This window comes from Palaemon carinicauda, chromosome 13 (genome assembly GCF_036898095.1).
Source record: "Palaemon carinicauda isolate YSFRI2023 chromosome 13, ASM3689809v2, whole genome shotgun sequence".
In the NCBI taxonomy this organism is placed as follows: Eukaryota; Metazoa; Arthropoda; class Malacostraca; order Decapoda; family Palaemonidae; genus Palaemon; species Palaemon carinicauda.
Genome location: NC_090737.1, coordinates 119,016,283 through 119,031,008, shown reverse-complemented (window position 1 = coordinate 119,031,008; position 14,726 = coordinate 119,016,283). Strand labels below are relative to the sequence as shown.

Genomic DNA, 14,726 nt, shown 5'->3' with positions numbered 1-14,726 from the left:
TTTATGATCACTTCAATAGATTCACACATTGTAGATAAATATCATGAATACAAAAGACATTCTATGCTTTACATTAATTTCTCAAATAATTCCCAAATACAGGTTGCTAATTTTCAAAAATAGTCTACTTGTTGCACTAACCAACTTACTTTTTCAAAATAGTTTATCGAATACCTAATAATTTTTATGGTGCATTAGCCCTGATCCCCAATCAGTGATGAAGTACAAGTAAATAGATTACAATAGATTATAGATGACAAAAATTTCCCTATTCAAAATCTTTTCTTTCACAAAAACTTAAACAATTTTTCACGTAATTACTATTTGATTTATTTAAAGAAAAACCATATTCAAATATCCAAAGAACTAGTAATAGGGATATTACAGTAAAATTCTATTTTCTTCACTTAAAACATTTAAAGTTTTAACAAAATCCACTCAAGTTGTACTTCTGACTCCATTCAAACTTGCATCATTATCACACCCAAGATAAAAAGTTTCCCCCAAAAGAAGCATATTTTCATTTCATCAAACACTTACCTCATTTTCTTCCAAATTCAGACCCTTTCCACAACCTTTCAGTCTAGACAATTCTCCAGGATGCTTTCAGACTTTGTAAGCTCCAAAATATTTCACTTTTAAGGAAGCATTTTCTGAAATAAGAAATACAATTAATTTCACCATTTATGCTCATTGAAATCATTTGATATTTGTAAATAAGGACCATTAGGTAACAACCAGGGCTCAAACATTTTATAATTATGTTCCTATTACTAAAACAACCACAAAAAAACGATATACTGTAATCAGTAGTGTTCATTTGAAGGAAATTAATTTAACTTCCATTTAGTCTGTTATAGTAAATGTACATGCAATAAAAGAAAACTGAGATTGCAATGTACTGCAAATAAAATTGTAAACGGGCAGTTTTCTTTCGAGTTTTATCTAATCAAATTTCTGTACTGTACTAGGATTATTATAGTCATTATTATTATTCCCCTTGTTAATATTTTATCAATCAAGGTATCTGGTACAGAAATATCATTCTAGACGCTTTGCAATGGATCATAATCCAAAGCAAAGGTGAGAGCTTGCAGATTAAAAGTTTAAGAAATGGAAAGTTTCCCCCTTGCTAACATCATCCTGCTTACATTTCTATGGAATTTTGACCTTGCTTAAGTTCACTTACAATTTTCTGTTCTTGGAATTTCCACAACTTTGAACAAAAGTTTTTTTTTAAAAACTTTTAAATTCTGAAAATGAAGTCTAGCATAACCAGTGAGTATTCCTGCATAGCTCTTTATCCAATGGAAGCTAAATCAGAACAAAAATCTCAAGACAGGTATCTAAGAAAATATACGGTTCCTCAATGCCATACCATATAACATTATTTACTTATGGATATCATAAACTGAAAAAATAATGCTTTATGTACATTATTTTGCTTGATAATTCTAACAAAATGAAAATCATAAGGTTTATTTTAGTACTGTACTAAGTTGGGTTTCCTTCTCCTCTACAATCAGATTTTACTTCAATATCAATGATACACCATAAAATACTGATATTCTTTGGCACTAAATCAAGAATTAGTCATATTTACAGACAAATGCCAACCTCTGGTATCTCATCTCAACACAAATTACCACCTTTGAAAATTGCAATACAATTATCCACAATATTTTCCAAATCCTACAAATTAACCATGTCCAAAAGTCTGAATTCTTCAACTATGTTCTCTAGGGCCTGTCACGGCCCTCCCCATTGATGAAGGGATTATCTAAATGGAAGACAACCTGTGAATAGTGGTTTTTCACACGCCTTTGTTTAATACACGACACCTACAAGGTGTTCGCGCGAGGGTTGTAACCTCTGCATTCCATGCTTTTATCTTTCTCTAGTATATTTGGAAGATTTATATTAGGAAAGGTATAAGGAAGGACCTTTCTCACCGGGCGTCACAGGCCTCTTCCCAGAAATAGATTTTTCCTTCGTCAAAATCCCTTTTATACTTTTCCGTTAACAGTGAATATAAGCCAGTAGCTTCATTTTAAGACTTATAATCTTGATATATCACAGACTAACATCAAATAGGCTACAGCATAATATCAGGTCCCAAATTCTGTACTTTAAATATTCTGCTTTACACCATCAATTACCTCTTAAGGTTTTGCATTCGCTCCTAATCATAAAAAAATTCAAGTTTGATCGTTGTCTTACCTTAACATTCTCAGAGTCAGGATGATCAGATGTGCGTTCTGATGATATGCATTTTCTTAGATCTAGTTTACTGATTTGATCAGCCTGAAAGAAAAAGAAAAATAAGAGCATAAAGACATTTCAATATTTCGCTCTCTAAAAAGGTATGGAACACACTTAAAAGTGTATTTTCTCATACACATCTAAACATTTAAAGAAAAATCTACTTTTAATACTTTTAAAAACATAAAAACACCTGCTTAACACTTAAATTAAAGAGGCTCTGACTTGCGTACCTAAAGACATCATTCTCTAAAAGGATATAATTTTACTGGAATATTTTGTAGATTATGACAATGGTCATTAAGTTCTACCTACAAGATCTACAGTATGTACTTTTTTAGTTTAAATATTTCTCCAATTGAATTAAACAGGTGTTCTTTTTAATATAAAACAACTATGCAATTTCATACTACAAAAGCTATGTAAAATTAAATATTTTCTAGTTTCTCATAAAAATCTAATCTCAATAATTATTTTCACTATCATTCAAGACACTACACTTCCGCTTTTAATAAGGGTAACTCATTATAACTAAATGCATCTTCTGTACATTAGTTCACTATTCCTGAAAACTTGCTGTGCTATTTGTCAAGTTTAAGAAAACTCAAAATTCTTAGGTAAGGAACAAGGGATTTTGACGAAGGAAAAATCTATTTCTGGGGAGAGGCCTTCTGTTTTGGAAGATTTATATTAGAAAAGTGTAAAGAAGGACCCTTTTCACCGGCCGTCACAGATCGACCCAGAAATTTAATTTTGCACATGTCCTAATTATGCCAAAACACTTCATCAGCGGGTATTTACTCCTGGAAACGATTGCACTTTGAAAATACTACACCCAAAATCAAATGTCAATTGTGCAGTATGTGACTCATGAATATTTAGAAGGTCCTCAACTTGAACATTAGGAGATACACAAATCCAACGGAAATCTAAGATATCGAGTCAAAAGTTCATAATAAAATACTGTAAAATGATATCATATCTAATGCAGTAAGCAAGATATTATTTGTAATATGAAACGGGGCTATTTGTTAAATTTTGCAGCTGAAAATAGTACGTATGTAAATTCGGGGAAGCTTAACACAGGACAAAATTAAAAAAAAAATTGACTTAAAAACTGCGTCTCAGAACCTATAAAGTTTATAAGTTGAGGACTTTCTGTACTTTTTTTCTCTAAAAGCTTTAATCTTTCAGAAATTCAATGTAAACATAAACTTGCATTGTATACTGATTATTCGTTGTAATTCACCATCCTTCTAGTTCTAACCCTCAAGATTTGCATATTCAAATAGACACACCTTATCTTCCCTGCCTGGGAACAATCTCTTAAGTAGCCGCAATAGGATTAAAAATTTATTCAATCCTGTACTACGACACTCACCATTTATAACAAGCTTTGACGTCATCAGCATTGAATTTTGGACGTCCTGTTCCTATAGGTCCAACAGGTGGGCCCTTTGTATAATGTCTTCAATCTTGGATTTTATCTTCTCATTATTAGGTCGCCTAACTGAATAGTCAGGTGAATTTTGCTCAACTATCCTTCAACCAGAAGTTATGTTCTCCTAAATAGTCGATACTCTTAGCTATGGCGTTTCTATCTATAAGCTTCACTTGTTGCTTGCAGTTAATAATTCTCTTGAAGAACAAAAAGTATTAAAATTTTTTTCATTTTTCTTTTCCTTTACTCTGTCTAAAATTCACAAATATCACAAATTTTAAGTAATTAGTATTTTTCCTAACATACTTACCGAGAACTACTTTCTTAGGAGGTACCTGGAATCTCCTCTCAACCGACCAGAGTTTTGTGTAGTCTACCCTACTTCTGTTTTCTGTGGGGACTAACTCAGGCGTAAGGAGAACGTGCCCTGAGGGTAGTCCTGAGCTAGGTCGGCGTTAGCTTGGATCTCGCTCGTCAGTAAGTTCGTGGATGGTACAAAAGGTCTTCAAGGGCAGTAAGGCACTCGGGGAAGGTAGGGAGGGCCATTACCCTAAAGTAGTTCTCGGTAAGTATGTTAGGAAAAATACAAATTACTTAAAATTTGTGATTTGTTCCAACGCAGAGACTTGCCTCGAACTACTTTCTTAGGAGACTTACACTTTAGGAGGTGGGAGTGTCTTCCTGAACTTCAGACCAAGCTAACTGGACGTCCAGGAACCTAGACGTGAACTAGGTTGCAAAATATATACGGAAAACGAAACGTAGGGAAAACTACACAAAGAGCTCATGTTAGTGTCTAAGTACTTACCCTTTAAAAAATTCCATGATGCTGAGTCCTGTGGCGAAGTTGTAGAGACGTATCTTCTTCGGGTTGTATGTGGGGTTATCTCCGAGCAGGGAAAGGAAAAAAGGGCACCCTGGAGGCCTGCGGAGGGCAAGCTTGTTCGAAGCTCCTGATGAGCATAGATATGTGCCTAGAGGCACCCAGATCAATGCCCTTAAGAAGGAAGACTTGGCCCAAGGCTGCACGGACTCCTTTGATGGCCGGAATTGACATGCCCACTTCGTCACAAATATTTGGTATTATTTCATTAATCTGTTATCAACTGTATGCTTTCATGGAATATCTAGAGGTTATTTATGTCATGAAGCAGCTTGTAAAGTTCTTGAAGCCATAATGATTTGCCCCTTTCCACTAGTTTATAAGAATTTTGACATTTCTTGGTGCTCCTTATCCTGTGATATGTCATTCTTGCCAGATGGAACATAATCTGTCCTACACATCTGTCGTAGAAAATAATTATAATGTCTCTTGATTATGCCCAAGTTTCTCACTTCAATCTAATTGCTTTTTCAGTGGAAATTCCTTTTCTACTGATCTTTGGCATCTGAATTATTGTCAAACCTAATTTCTATGATAAACTATTTTCTTAACCTGTTTTTCAAAAACAATTATCTAAATTATGTAAGAATTGTGCACTGGAGAGATGACAATTCCTTTACACAAAAATCAGAAACTATTGGTTATGTCACTAAGAACCAGATCAAATAATCCTTTCTTATTCCATATTGATAGACTACAGAGACGACTGAAAACTACTATACTATATTATGATTGCCTGGTTATGGTCAACTAAAGTTGTAAACCTTTACTGTAGCCATGTCAATTCCAAGAGAAAACCAAACTCCTCAATATCAAAGGCATTAACACTTGAATTTGGAAGTATATATATATAAACTACGATGAAATAAATTCAATGATCTTGGCATCTGAATTTTACCTCTAAATTATAAACTCATTATCCAAGTTTTCTTAATTCTAAGAGGAGAGAGCCAGTGTAGAGATAAAAAAGCAACAATTTTTCATCTGATATACTGTACACAATTTTGAAATAGGAAAGAATAGCTGAAAAGCTATTAAGCCTTGACTTCGCATTAGTTGGTGTATCAAAAGCTTCTCCTTTATCATCTCTGATTTGACTTTTCTTTTTACCAACTGAGTAAATATTTGCAAAGATCTTCAATACAAAATAAATATCCATGACTATTTTCTACTATCCTTATCTCTGCAATTGAATTGGCCGTACAATCTGTTTCTCGTTTTTCTTTTCTAATTTTTTCCCATAATTTCTTGCACAGTTGCCACAGATCAATTTTGAGCTGTATTTATTCTCAAGACGTCCTTACACCCGACAGCGGGAGAAATTTGGCATATTATACCGGTCACATATGATATGTACCCAATAGTGAATTTTCTAACCCTCATCATCAATATCCTTCTGAATTTCAGATCCATTTCTTAGAATGCTGTGAGCAGTCCCACCTGGGGAAGGTTTCGTTAATACAAACTGTTTCTTGTATGTTGGGCAATGATTGTTCTTTTCAGATTTTTTCTTCTGTAGTAACAAACCTGCAAACAAAGAAACAAAATATATAGAAAGTGCCCCTAAATTGAATATAGAATAATCACACAAAACATTTCAATGTGTATTAAGTATAATAGATCTCTATAAAAAGGGGGCAAAAATATTATCAGTAAACTCCATCTAATACAAGTGATGTAAAATATGTAATAACTAATAATATAATGATAAAATTTTAGCAAAGCAGAGCATGGAATGTCATTTGTGAGGCCTTGGTTCCAAAGTGCAAATTCTCGGAACACTACTATTCGAGTCAATACTTTTAAATAAGAAAATCTTGAAAGAAAAACTTTAGGCTACCTTGTTTCTGTTCTAGATTTCTAAAACATATAGAACAAAGTTCTTTCTGTAAGTACAGAAGAGGGGAAAAGAAATTTGTGAAAAATGAGAAATAATTGTGAATAATGGGAACAGAAACTGGTGAGGACTAGGATGAGAAGTTCATGGAAAAATGGGAAGAGAAACTAGCGAAGAAAGGATATAAAAAACATTAACTGAACACAGCTCCAATATTAAATGTGAGGAGAGTAATGGGCTACTTTATTTTTTGGACAGTTACTTATTTGGGCTATATAACTTAACTGGGGCTTGTGAGGCTCTTCCGCTTCCAAATGCAACGGGGGGGGGGGGGGGGGGGAAACTCTGCCGTTACAATATGAAGTAAAGGTTAATAGGCTGTACAGGAAAATGAAAAATAAGTGATAATGTTAATAAATCAGAAGGATATAAGGCAAGTGCAGCTAGGGACAGAAAGAACATTGCAAATACCCTGAAATACTATCATGCCTACAATACATAACATGAGGTGCACTTTTGACACCTTACAGCTGTAATGGGCAGTTGAGATCCTCCACATTTGAATATTTCAAACGTGAAATATTACTTGTCTCAAAATCTCAAATGTGAGGTCTTACTAATTCGGTTCAATTTACCAACTTCGTTATGGTTTATTCTATTATAGCCTCTTGTTGAAATTCACTGAAAGGTTCTGCTAATCTCAAGGTTCTCTCCATTCAGGTAGTGAAACTTAAAGAATAGGTTCCAAATTATCCCTTGCCCAGTTAAATAAATAATCAATGGGTATTTCAGTACTGTATTAGGATTTTTGACCCACTAAAGGCTAAGACAGAAAATTATTGGAAAAATGTTATTTTTATAATAAAATAAATTTTTGAATATACTTAACCGGTGATTATATAAGCTGCAGCTCTGCTGCTCGACAGAAAACTCTACGTTAAAAATCCGCCAGCGATCGCTATGCAGGTAGGGGGTGTACTTCAACAGCCCCATCTGTCGTGCAGGTACTCAGTACTCATTGTAAACAAAGAACTCAATTTTCGCCTCGGTCCACTGCGTCTCTATTGGGGAGGAAGGGAGGGTCCTTTAATATATAATCACCGGGTAAGTATATTCAAAAATTTATTTTATTATAAAAATAACATTTTTCAATATTTAACTTAGCCGGTGATTATATAAGCTGATTCACACCCAGGGGGGTGGGTAGAGACCAGCAATAAATGTTTACATTATTATGAGCTAAGGATTTTTTATTTCATTTTAGCAGTTATCATAATAACAAACATAAAATAAATAAGTACCTGGTAAGGAAGTCGACTTGAACAATTACTCTGCCTTTTTAAGTACGTCTTCCTTACGGAGCCTCGCGATCCTCTTAGGATGCTGAGCGACCCCTAGGAGCTGAAGTATCAAGGGTTGCAACCCATACTACAGGACCTCATCAAAACCTCTAATCTAGGCGCTTCTCAAGAAAAGAATTTGACCACCCGCCAAATCAACCAGGATGCGAAAGGCTTCTTAGCCTTCCGGACAACCCAAAAAACAACAATAAAAACATTTCAAGAGAAAGATTAAAAAGGTTATGGAATTAGGGGAATGTAGTGGTTGAGCCCTCACCCACTACTGCACTCGCTGCTACGAATGGTCCCAGGGTGTAGCAGTTCTCGTAAAGATGTGGAGGATTAATTTTAATTTGATTTATTTTTTGTTTGCCAAATCAGGAGAGAGAGAGAGAGAGAGAGAGAGAGAGTTGTTTTAGTATTGTTGAATCGAGACATTTTATTTGCTATAGCTTTGTCATTAGAGAGAGAGAGAGAGAGAGAGAGAGAGAGAGTGAGTGTGGGTGTTTATTTACTTAGTTTTGTCAAACCGCAAGAGAAAGAAAGCGTTTATTTGCTTAGTTTTGTGAGAGAGAGAGAGAGAGAAAGAAAGTGTTTATTTGCATAGTTTTGTGAGAGAGAGAGAGAGAGAGAGAGAGAGAGAGAGAGAGAGAGAGAGAGAGAGAGAGAGAGAGAGAAAAAGAAAGAAAGAAAGAAAAAGAATTTAATTTGCTTTAGTTTGCTAGATCGCGCGTGCGCAAGAGAGTAGGCTGTGTGTGGTTGTGTGTGCGTGTGTTTGTGTGTCCGCGGTGCGCGCTGAAGAAAAAGGGGTAATTAGCGAATGATTGTTTGAAGTTGGAAAGATTGTTGGTATAATTGAGGTTGTTTGTTTACTTTTTTAGCTAGGATAGGGTGGTGATGAATGTCTTGGGCGAAAGCATTGGATATCAAACGATAGAAGGAGTCGGCTGTGTATTTTTTTTGCTCTTCGAAAGCCGGCTGTGAAGCTTTTTTTTATATTCTGAGTAAGTACTGTTTTTATTTATTTTTGTTAGGCGCGTTCATGAGTGATAGAAAGTTTATTGTTTATCTTTGATTATAGTACGATAGTTTAGTTTAGTTAGGAGTTTTCGTAAGCGTTTTTTTCTTTTTATTTGCAGGCCGTAGTTCCTCCTTTGGATTCCTTTATACTCCTTGGAGTTTTAGTTTGGCCTGGAAGGTGGTGTTTGCCAGCCGTGTGTATATTGTATATGATTAGCTTGATGATGACGACCCGGACCGGACAATGAATATAGGAATAGACTGCTGAAATACAGAATTTTTGAACGTTGATGACCCGGCTATAAAATACGGATTTCTCTCACGACAATTGATAACGACGACCACCGCATAAGATTGCATAGTCGAATTGGCCGTACGATAGTGTTGGCCAGTGCCAGTAGGCTACAACTTGCTTAAGGACTGTTGCGTGTGAACCAAGAGGTTCTCTTGGTTTGGCATTAATTTTTTGTGTTGCAGAATATGATTGGTGTTTAGTATTAAGTAATTTATTTAGTCTTAAGTGTGCTTTTGGTACTGTGCGTGGACTGACGGTGTTGGGTACATTAAAAGGATATTGTTTTTTCGATTGTTGGCGAGTTTTCGGTACCATCACGCACCGATATATACAGCGAATTTTGTGTGTTTTTTTTGTCTATTGAATTTATGATAAATTGTGATTGTTCCTGGGTTATGGCATATGGTGGATGGTTTGGTGATAAGTGATTTGTTCTAGTGTTAAGTCAGTTTAATGATATGTGTTCTGTTTTTGGTTGCGTTCATATAGTTTTAAGGCTATGTTTTGTTTTCATTTTCCTTCTGTCCAAGAGTCTAGTTTAAAGTAAAGTAAGGGGAAAGTTTGTGTTGTGGGATATTTTGGAAGTAAGAGTGATCAAGGGTGTGGGGGTTGTGTTTTGTATACATCCCGCTACATAAATTTGGCGCCCGAACAGGGACGACTGTTGAAGGTGGGATTGAAACTGGACTGTTGGACAAGGGTAAATAGGTTTTGGAATTACTTGAAATATTAATGGTATCGAAATGGAGGAACTGGAAGAACAGTTGTATATTTTAAAGGAGGAATTGCGGTTGTCTAATGAGCGAGAGGAGAGGTTGTTGTTGGAGAATGCGAGGTTAAGTAGTGAGAATGAGGAGATGCAAAGGAAACTTAGGGAACTTCAGGGAACTGTAGAGAGAGTGGAAGAGGGTGTTGAGATGAGGATGCGAGAAAATGAGAAACGAATGGAAGCTATGATGGGGCAAGTAATGGGGATGATGAAAACTGTCATAGGTGAAGGTGCAGTCGGAGGAGTGGCTTCTGCTTCTGGTAACGGGTTGATGGTGGAAGAGGATAGGGTAAGTGATAATGGGGAAGGTAGTGATAGTGATATTGAAAGTAAAGGGCCTAGACATAGTAAGATTGGAACGAAGGGTAATAGGAAGGAGAAGAAAGGTAAAGAAAATGTGACGAAAGAAAAGAAGAAAGGTCAGGGTGTGAGTGAGGATGATCATGAATGGGTGAAGGTGGTAAGTAAGAAAAAGGTTAAGAAGGGAATAGTTAAAGATAGGACTTTGAGTGTAGAACTAGATTCATTGTATTCAAATGAAGAAGAAGGCAACAAGAAGGGAGTAGACAGTGAAGATAGTAGTGAGAATGAAGTAGAGGAAGTTTGTAAGACAGTGTTTATGAGAGAGGTTCCTAGGTGTGAAAGGTTTAATGAACATAGCAGTAGGAATGTATATGACTTCTTTAGGGAATATGAAAAGTTTTGTCAGGCTAAGTATGGGGATAGTAAGAGAGTTTGGGCTAGGGAGTTGGGAGAATTTTTGTCAGGATATTTGTTGACGATGTATGGGGTGATAATGAGTGTAGGAGAGGTTGAGTATGAAAGTGTAAAGAATAGGATAATTGAACAGGTAAAACGTATGAAAGGTAGTGTTAGGTATAAGCGAAAAAATGATTTTGATGAAGCACGAATGAAGGTGGGTGAAGCAATCTCGATGTATGTATGTCGGTTAGAAACATTGGCTAGAAAGAAGTATGGGGACGAAGGAATAAATGAAAATAAGGAACTAATGAAGAAGTTTTTGGGTACAGTACCAGAGAGTGTGTGTGAGTTTATTAATTTGAAACGGAAGGAGAAAATGAGGTGGACTAGAGAGAGATTAACTTGGGATGATATTTTAGAGATAGTTGAGGATTACGAGTTGGATAGGTGTATGAAAGAAAGTAAATCTGTGAGTGTAAGAACTGGAATGGAGGAATGTGTGCCAGAATTTGGTAGTTTTAGAGATGCTGTTATGAGAGGGCCAATGAGGGCAGCTGATAGTGTAGTAGATAGAAGTGTTAGGGTGAGTAATGTAGGAATACCCATTCCGAGAAATGACGGGTTTAGACAGGGAAATCAAGTTTGGAGAGATAGAAGTGCTAGTACGCAGCAAGTTAGGTTAGGTAGTGGTATCCGTGAAGAGAGGTGTTATAGGTGTGGGAAAGTAGGACATAAAAAGAACGAGTGTAGATGGGCATTAGGAGCATGTTTCGGGTGTGGAGAGACAGGGCATCGTATTAGCGACTGTAAGAAAGAGAAAGTGGTTAAGTGTTATCGGTGTGGTATGACTGGACACATAGCGAGTGGATGCCGTAATAATCGTATGAATGTAATTTGTGGTAATTGTGGTAAGGATGGTCATTATGCTAGAATGTGCAAGGAGCCGCGGGGTAAGTGTACTGAATGTGGTGCAGATGGGCATGTAGCTAGGGTTTGTAGGAATAAGGGATCAAGTCAGCCAGGATGTTCGGGAAACTAATTAATCAGAGGGTTCAGCTGGGTGAGTCCTCGTGTGTGTGGGGAGTGAATGTGATGCATGTTCGTGAGGGTTTATTGCATGAAGATGTGATGGGAGAAAGAGCACATGATTGCATGAGTGTGAAATTGATTTTTAATGGTGTAGAGTTGGTTGGTTTGATTGATACTGGTTGTGGTGTCAATTTAATGTTTAGGAATGCATATGATAAGGTAAAAGAGGTTTGTGAATTTAAGGGATGTAAGGGTGAAGTAAAAGGTATTGGTAATTTGCGTATGCCTGTGCAAGGAAAGTTGCGGGAAAATGTTATGATTGGGGGGTTGATGATGGAGGATAATGATTTTTACGTGGTCGAGGGAGCGAATGAGAAATATGACGTACTGCTTGGGTATAAATTTTTGAAAAAATGTGGTATGATTGTACATCCAAGTGTGAATATGATTGAAATAAAGGTTAAAGGTAATATTTGTGGGGAATTTTATTTAAAGGAAGACGGCAGAGTGAGTACGAAGGTGTGGAAGGGAGTGCCGTTGGTAGCAAAGGAAAGTGTAAAGTTATCGGGTAAGAAAGGTGAGGTTATTAGTGTAAAAGTTGCATGGCCGAGCAGTCTGGGAATTTCAAATAGTGACAAGGATGAATATGTAGTGGAAGGTATGGAAGCAGGTAATTTGGTGAAAACGAGTGCGTATATATATGATGGTGTTATGAATATGCAAGAACCCAAGGTGTATGTAAGGTTGTTGCAGAGTGTTAGGAGGAAGAGAGTACGTGGAATACGTGAAGGCGATTGCATGGGATGTATGTATACACTGATTAATGTAGAGGATGGAAGATATGTTAAGGCGAGACAGGTGATGTCTGGTAAGGTAAAGAACGATGACGATTGGGATTACGATACGTTGAAAGGAAGAATTAAGTTAGATGAGAGTATAAGTGAGGTCGAAAGGGAACGATTGCTTAAGATGTTATGGGATAAGCGGAGAGTTGTGAGTCTCGGTGACGATGATTGTGGGGGGTCAGACCTGCCAGAATTTAAAATAGTTCTCAGTGATGATACCCCCATATATCAGCGTCCCAGGCATTTTTCTCCGCCTATTGCCAAGGAGATAGAGGAGCAGTGTCAGGAATTAGAGCGTATGGGTGTTATAGAAAGGAGTGAGAGTGCCTGGAATAGCCCTATTGTCCCTGTACGAAAGCCGGATGGAAGTTTACGTATGTGTATTGATTATAGGAAGGTGAATGAGGTGACTGTTAAAGAACGTTTTCCAATGAATGTGGTGTCTGATTGTGTTTATAAGATGCATGGAATGAAAGTTTTTACTAAATTAGATTTGGTGCGGGGCTATTATCAGATGCCTCTGGCAGAGGGGAGCAGGCCCATTACCGCATTTTCAAGTACAAATTGTCACTTTCAATTTAAAAGGTTGAGTTTTGGCCTTGCTAATGCGCCTGCTGCCTTCCAAAGAGCGATGAATGTTGTATTGGCTGGTTTCGATCGACAGAAGGTGACTGTTTTTATAGATGATATTCTGATTGCGAGCGAGACTGTTGAGGAACATATGCGGTTGCTTGAGGCAGTGTTGAGGCGGTTAATTGAAGTTGGTGTGAAAATTAAGCTTGAGAAGTGTACATGGTTGTCCAGGGAGGTGGAATTTCTTGGGCATGTAGTGGGTGAATCTGGTATAAGGAAGAGTGACAAGTTTGTGAATAAGGTACGAGAATTTCCACGTCCCCGGACTGTGCGTGAGTTGCGTGGTTTTCTTGGTTTGGTTGAGTTTGGGCGCAAGTTTGTTAGAGATTGTTCAGGTATAGGGAAGCCTTTGAATGAATGGACGGGTAAAAGGAATAGTACAAAATTAAAATGGGATGATCGGATGATAGAAGCGTTTGAAAGGTTGAAGGAAGAGGCCGCGAAAGACGTCACTTTGGCATTTCCAGACTACAGTGAAAATGCGAGTATGCTAGAGTTGTATACGGATGCGAGTGGGGTTAGTATGGGTGGTTGTTTGGTTCAAATGCAGAGAGTAAATGGAGAAGAGCAATTGAGAGTAATAGCGTATGTTAGTAAAGCGTTTAATAAAGCTGAGCGGAAGTATTCGACGATTGACAGGGAATTGGCTGCAATACGATTTTGTGTGAAAGCATTGAAAGTATTTTTGTATGGTGTAAAATTCATTGTGCGTACTGACCATCAGCCCCTAGTGTACATGATAAGGAAAGAGTGTGTGAATGCAAGGGTTGCTAGGACCATAGAGGATTTGAATTAATTTGATTTTAGGTTAGAATATGTACCGGGAAATAAGAATGTGATAGCAGATGCGATGTCGAGGATGCATGGGAGGATGGAAGATAAAGCGAGTAATCTGAATTCTGAAAGGTTGCCTGAAGGTTTAGTTGTGGAGCAGAGTTGTGAAGGGGAAGATATGGTATATAAGTGTATCCTAATGGGTTTAAGTAAGTTAATACAAGAGGGGTTAGATACGGAAATACCAGGTAGCGTAGGCGAGCTTAAAAGAAGGGTGATGAATGAAGTGTCAAAAGAAATGGTATATGAGGAGGAGAGTAGTGTACTAGAAGGGGAAGTATTATCAAAGATATTAATGGTGGTAAGTATGTTGTATGGTGTAACTGTGTATTTGTATTTTGGATGGAATCGACCGATGGAATATAGGGCATGTAAGGAGAATGATAGGGAATATATCTTGAGGATTCAATGTAAGGAGGAATGTTGCAAATTGTTGAGCGAGAAGGATAATGGTGCAAGTGACCTTAACCTAAGATATGGGGGTATAGAGGACAGTGAACATGATGATGAACATATTGGTGAAGTGAGTGACAGAATTGAAAGGAGAGTAAATGTATGTATGCATGGTGTAAAAGGAAGGATGATGACGTATGTGAATATAAATGAGAATGAATATTGTAGTTTAATTGATACAGGTGCTCAAGTGTCATTAGTAAATGAGTCGGTTATCAGGGAAATTGAGAGGTACAATTGGGAAGTGAAAAGACAGTGTACGAGTGTGAGAATTCATGGAATAGGTCAGGGAAGTTTACTTGTTTGGGAAGAAGTGAGGTTGAAAGTGAAACTAGGGAGTATGGAAGTTGAACATAATTTTATTGTAATGGGAGAGAATGAAA

The 14,726-nt window shown here is 37.0% G+C and overlaps 1 protein-coding gene and 1 long non-coding RNA gene across 3 annotated transcripts in view; one reads left to right on the top strand and one right to left on the bottom strand.

Annotated features, from left to right (window-relative positions):
* Positions 1-540: 540 nt before the first annotated feature.
* LOC137652042 (uncharacterized) overlaps positions 541-14,726 on the bottom strand; it is a 308,218-nt gene continuing 294,032 nt past the window's right edge. Inside the window, exons 1-3 of one of the 2 annotated variants that reach the window (XR_011046162.1) lie at positions 3,644-3,909; positions 2,221-2,304; positions 541-653 (exon numbers count right to left, since the gene is read on the bottom strand). This is a non-coding gene — a long non-coding RNA (uncharacterized lncRNA). Of the gene's footprint in view, positions 654-2,220; positions 2,305-3,643; positions 3,910-14,726 lie in introns of those variants that run through there. The other variant, XR_011046163.1, reaches the window with a different exon arrangement.
* Positions 8,664-11,594, top strand: LOC137652367 (uncharacterized). The gene is made up of 2 exons (XM_068385734.1): positions 8,664-8,767; positions 8,903-11,594. Exon 2 carries the CDS (start codon positions 9,822-9,824, stop codon positions 11,586-11,588), a length of 1,767 nt encoding a protein of 588 aa, XP_068241835.1. The 5' UTR covers positions 8,664-8,767; positions 8,903-9,821; the 3' UTR covers positions 11,589-11,594.

Bases quoted from the DNA above. Each gene is read 5' to 3' on its own strand.
- LOC137652367 (XM_068385734.1), top strand. From the start codon at position 9,822: ATGGAGGAACTGGAAGAACAGTTGTATATTTTAAAGGAGGAATTGCGG.